The 2,816-nt window shown below is 38.9% G+C and overlaps 1 protein-coding gene across 3 annotated transcripts in view; it reads right to left on the reverse strand.

The window, feature by feature from the left end:
- Positions 1 to 2,816, reverse strand: part of LOC137970635 (ATPase family AAA domain-containing protein 5-like) — a 25,440-nt gene continuing 22,624 nt past the window's right edge. For 2 of the 3 annotated variants that reach the window (XM_068817162.1, XM_068817160.1), the window contains 2 exons: positions 1,917 to 2,075; positions 1 to 380 (listed from right to left, as the gene is read on the reverse strand). In XM_068817162.1, coding sequence (XP_068673263.1) covers positions 293 to 380; positions 1,917 to 2,075 — 247 coding nt within the window. In that variant the 3' untranslated portion in view covers positions 1 to 292. The remainder of the gene's footprint in view (positions 381 to 1,916; positions 2,076 to 2,816) is intronic. The other variant, XM_068817161.1, reaches the window with a different exon arrangement.

Below are 2,816 nucleotides of genomic sequence, written 5' to 3' on the forward strand. Positions count from 1 at the left end.
TATGATTAAAGTTCATAACATTTTATTTACATTCTTGTTGCACGAAGAAATATTACAAATTAAAAAAAAGACAATCTTACAATCACTGCTTGCATTATTTACACCAGGATAAAAACAGAGGCTTCACAATCTGGCCTCTGTAGCGTGCCAAACTAATAATTGTTTTTTCCGTACGTTTTTAAATCAAAGTGAACGACTTTTTTCTATACGCGATGTATGCCTACATTCTCTGGCTCAACTTTTGCCGCCGTCTTCTTGATTTTTTAAAAGCAGAGGAGAGTTCGCAATCTCGTTAGCGATTCCCAAGGTAGCAATCCGCTAAGGCATCCATGGTTGAATGAGTCATGGAAAATGAATTGGAATTCAGATAATGAAGAAATCTAGAAAGACAACAAAAAGCATTAAACTTCAAATGCTCAAAAATGCGAACTAAGCAAGGTACAGATTTTGCTAGCCTGCTTTATAGTAAATGTTATGTCTCGAAGATATTAGCTCTTGTAGTTGATACACAGTTTTTAGGAAGAGCAGAGGGAACTTTTTAGGAAGTGTCGATCAAGAATTAAAAAAATTGCCATCAGCAACAAAAGTTGCGACATGAAAACAACATAAATTTCGTGCCGCGAAAATAAAAAGTTATCATCAGCGAAAAACAGTTTGGGAGATTTTTGCTACGTTCAATTTTTCTATCGTACTTTTGGCTGCACAAATAAATGGCGCAATGGAAAGTGACGTCGATTTCAGCGGCCGCCTGTGATCAAGTTGCCTTGCGTGTTTCTGCCAACTGATCTGTTTTTTTTTTCTTTCAAGTGATATATAGTTCGACGAACGTGCGAATTCAACAAAGATCACAATCGTCTAACTCTCGAGGTTGACAATTGTTTCTGCAAAGTCAAAAATCCACTCTCCTAGACGAGGTTATTTATTCATCAATCACCTATGTAATTGCTGCCGCAGTGAGTGAGCCTGAAGCGAACGAGCGAGGTAGCTCTCTAATCGGGAGAACACATTTTTTCTTCCAAACGCAAGGGATTGTGGTCAAAGGCGCAAGGAATTGCGGTTATGGGCGAATAGAGGAATTAAGATAAGCTGTATGATACTCTTTTTTTTCAGTTCGCTTCTCGTATCGTTTACACTGTCACGCAACAAGAAAATAAATTCGACACCGTTCATTGAAAAAGGAATGTTGTAGGAAACAAATCTTTTAACCACCTCTCCAATTCTCTGAGTTATTTGTCCAGTTATTTTTCTGAGTTATTTGTCGAAGAGCTTTACGCAATTTTATAGAGTTTTGTTCACTTTGCGATGAAAGCGCTTACTTCTCGCTCAAGAGATAAAATACATGAGTATTAACAAATCTACTAATGTACTTGAAAGGTTCAAACTGCTGAGATTTAGAGGGATAGACATTTTTTCCCAACCAAATAGCCTTGTATCGTTGTGACACGCAAGCTGACAATGCGGAAATTCGAAATGCTGTATTTTCGAAACGAATGACGTTACGGAACTGGAAACTTGAAAAAAGATATATTTCTAAGTCATCTACAACCTCCTTTAGAAACAAATTCAGAAGACCTTGCGATTTTGAGTTTAGAATTTGATGACGTCACTGTGTCTCGAGTGGGGTTCAGAAGAAGATCCAGTGGGGGGCATGAACCATCGTTAAATTTCAACATCTCTCAAACCTCGTTCCCAGGGAACGTGGTTGACATCTCCAATCCCCTCGACAGCATTTCTACCATTTAGGTAAACCAGTTATACTAATATTTCATAATGCCATTATAAACGATTTTAGAATAGATTTGAACTTCGGAATAAAAAGTGCAGCTTTCCTGCCTATCTAACAGCGCCGGCCATCATAAATGTTATCCCTAGGGTGTCTCGTTCGACTGCAAAGTTGCATGCACTTTGTGCGTTACCTTCGCTTGAGGCGTGCTTCTTCTCGCAGCTTTTCCGCGTGACACACAAAACGAAAAACTGGAATGTAGTCACACGTCACGCAACGATGATTACAATGAGAAAGGGCAGGGATACATGGTCCCAGGTTTTTGTAAAGCTTCCTCCTGCTTGCCTCAACACTGAAAAACAATTCCAGTTATAAAGAGTAAAGCAATAGTTTAGCACAGACAACCCTAAGGATGTGAGAGCGCGTGACGTCACGGCCGATTCAACTGATCGAGGAAAACGCGATGTTTCTTTTCGGAAATTCATTTTATGGACAGCCAGATAAAGTTCACTCACCTACTATTTTCTGCGTTGTCCTGAGTGATTTGATACGTTTTTGGGACACTTCGATTTCCTATTCAGATCCCACGCGTCGTCACATACAATAGGGAGCTTAAGGTGGCTCAAACCAGTTTCAACACTTAAAAGAAACTTTCCAACATAGAAGGATTGACACTACAACACTGTATCACTTAACAGCAATGTTATGGTACCATGTCAAACACCAATTATTGCTGAAAAAGATTCGGTCATTTTTGTGACGTAAAACGTTACCGTGGCAACAGGAAAGCCCTCCAAAAACACCCCATATTTGGCTTTAGCTGCTCATATCTCAAAAACGAACTCCGTAACCCCCATTTTTAATTTCTGAAATATAATCAACACGCCAGAATGAAACTTTCTGCAAAGTTTAAAAAATTCTATGAAGCAGATTTAGACCCACCTTAAATAATTGGAAATTTAAGATAGCTCTGACTCCGCTCCCCAGATTTTTTTAAAAACTTTGCAGAGTTTCATCTTGGCCTGCTGATCACTTTGGTGCAATAAAAATTCGGGGTCACTTACTTCATTTTTCAGATATGAGCAACTAAAGC

Source organism: Montipora foliosa, chromosome 9 (genome assembly GCF_036669935.1).
Source record: "Montipora foliosa isolate CH-2021 chromosome 9, ASM3666993v2, whole genome shotgun sequence".
Taxonomy (NCBI): Eukaryota; Metazoa; Cnidaria; class Anthozoa; order Scleractinia; family Acroporidae; genus Montipora; species Montipora foliosa.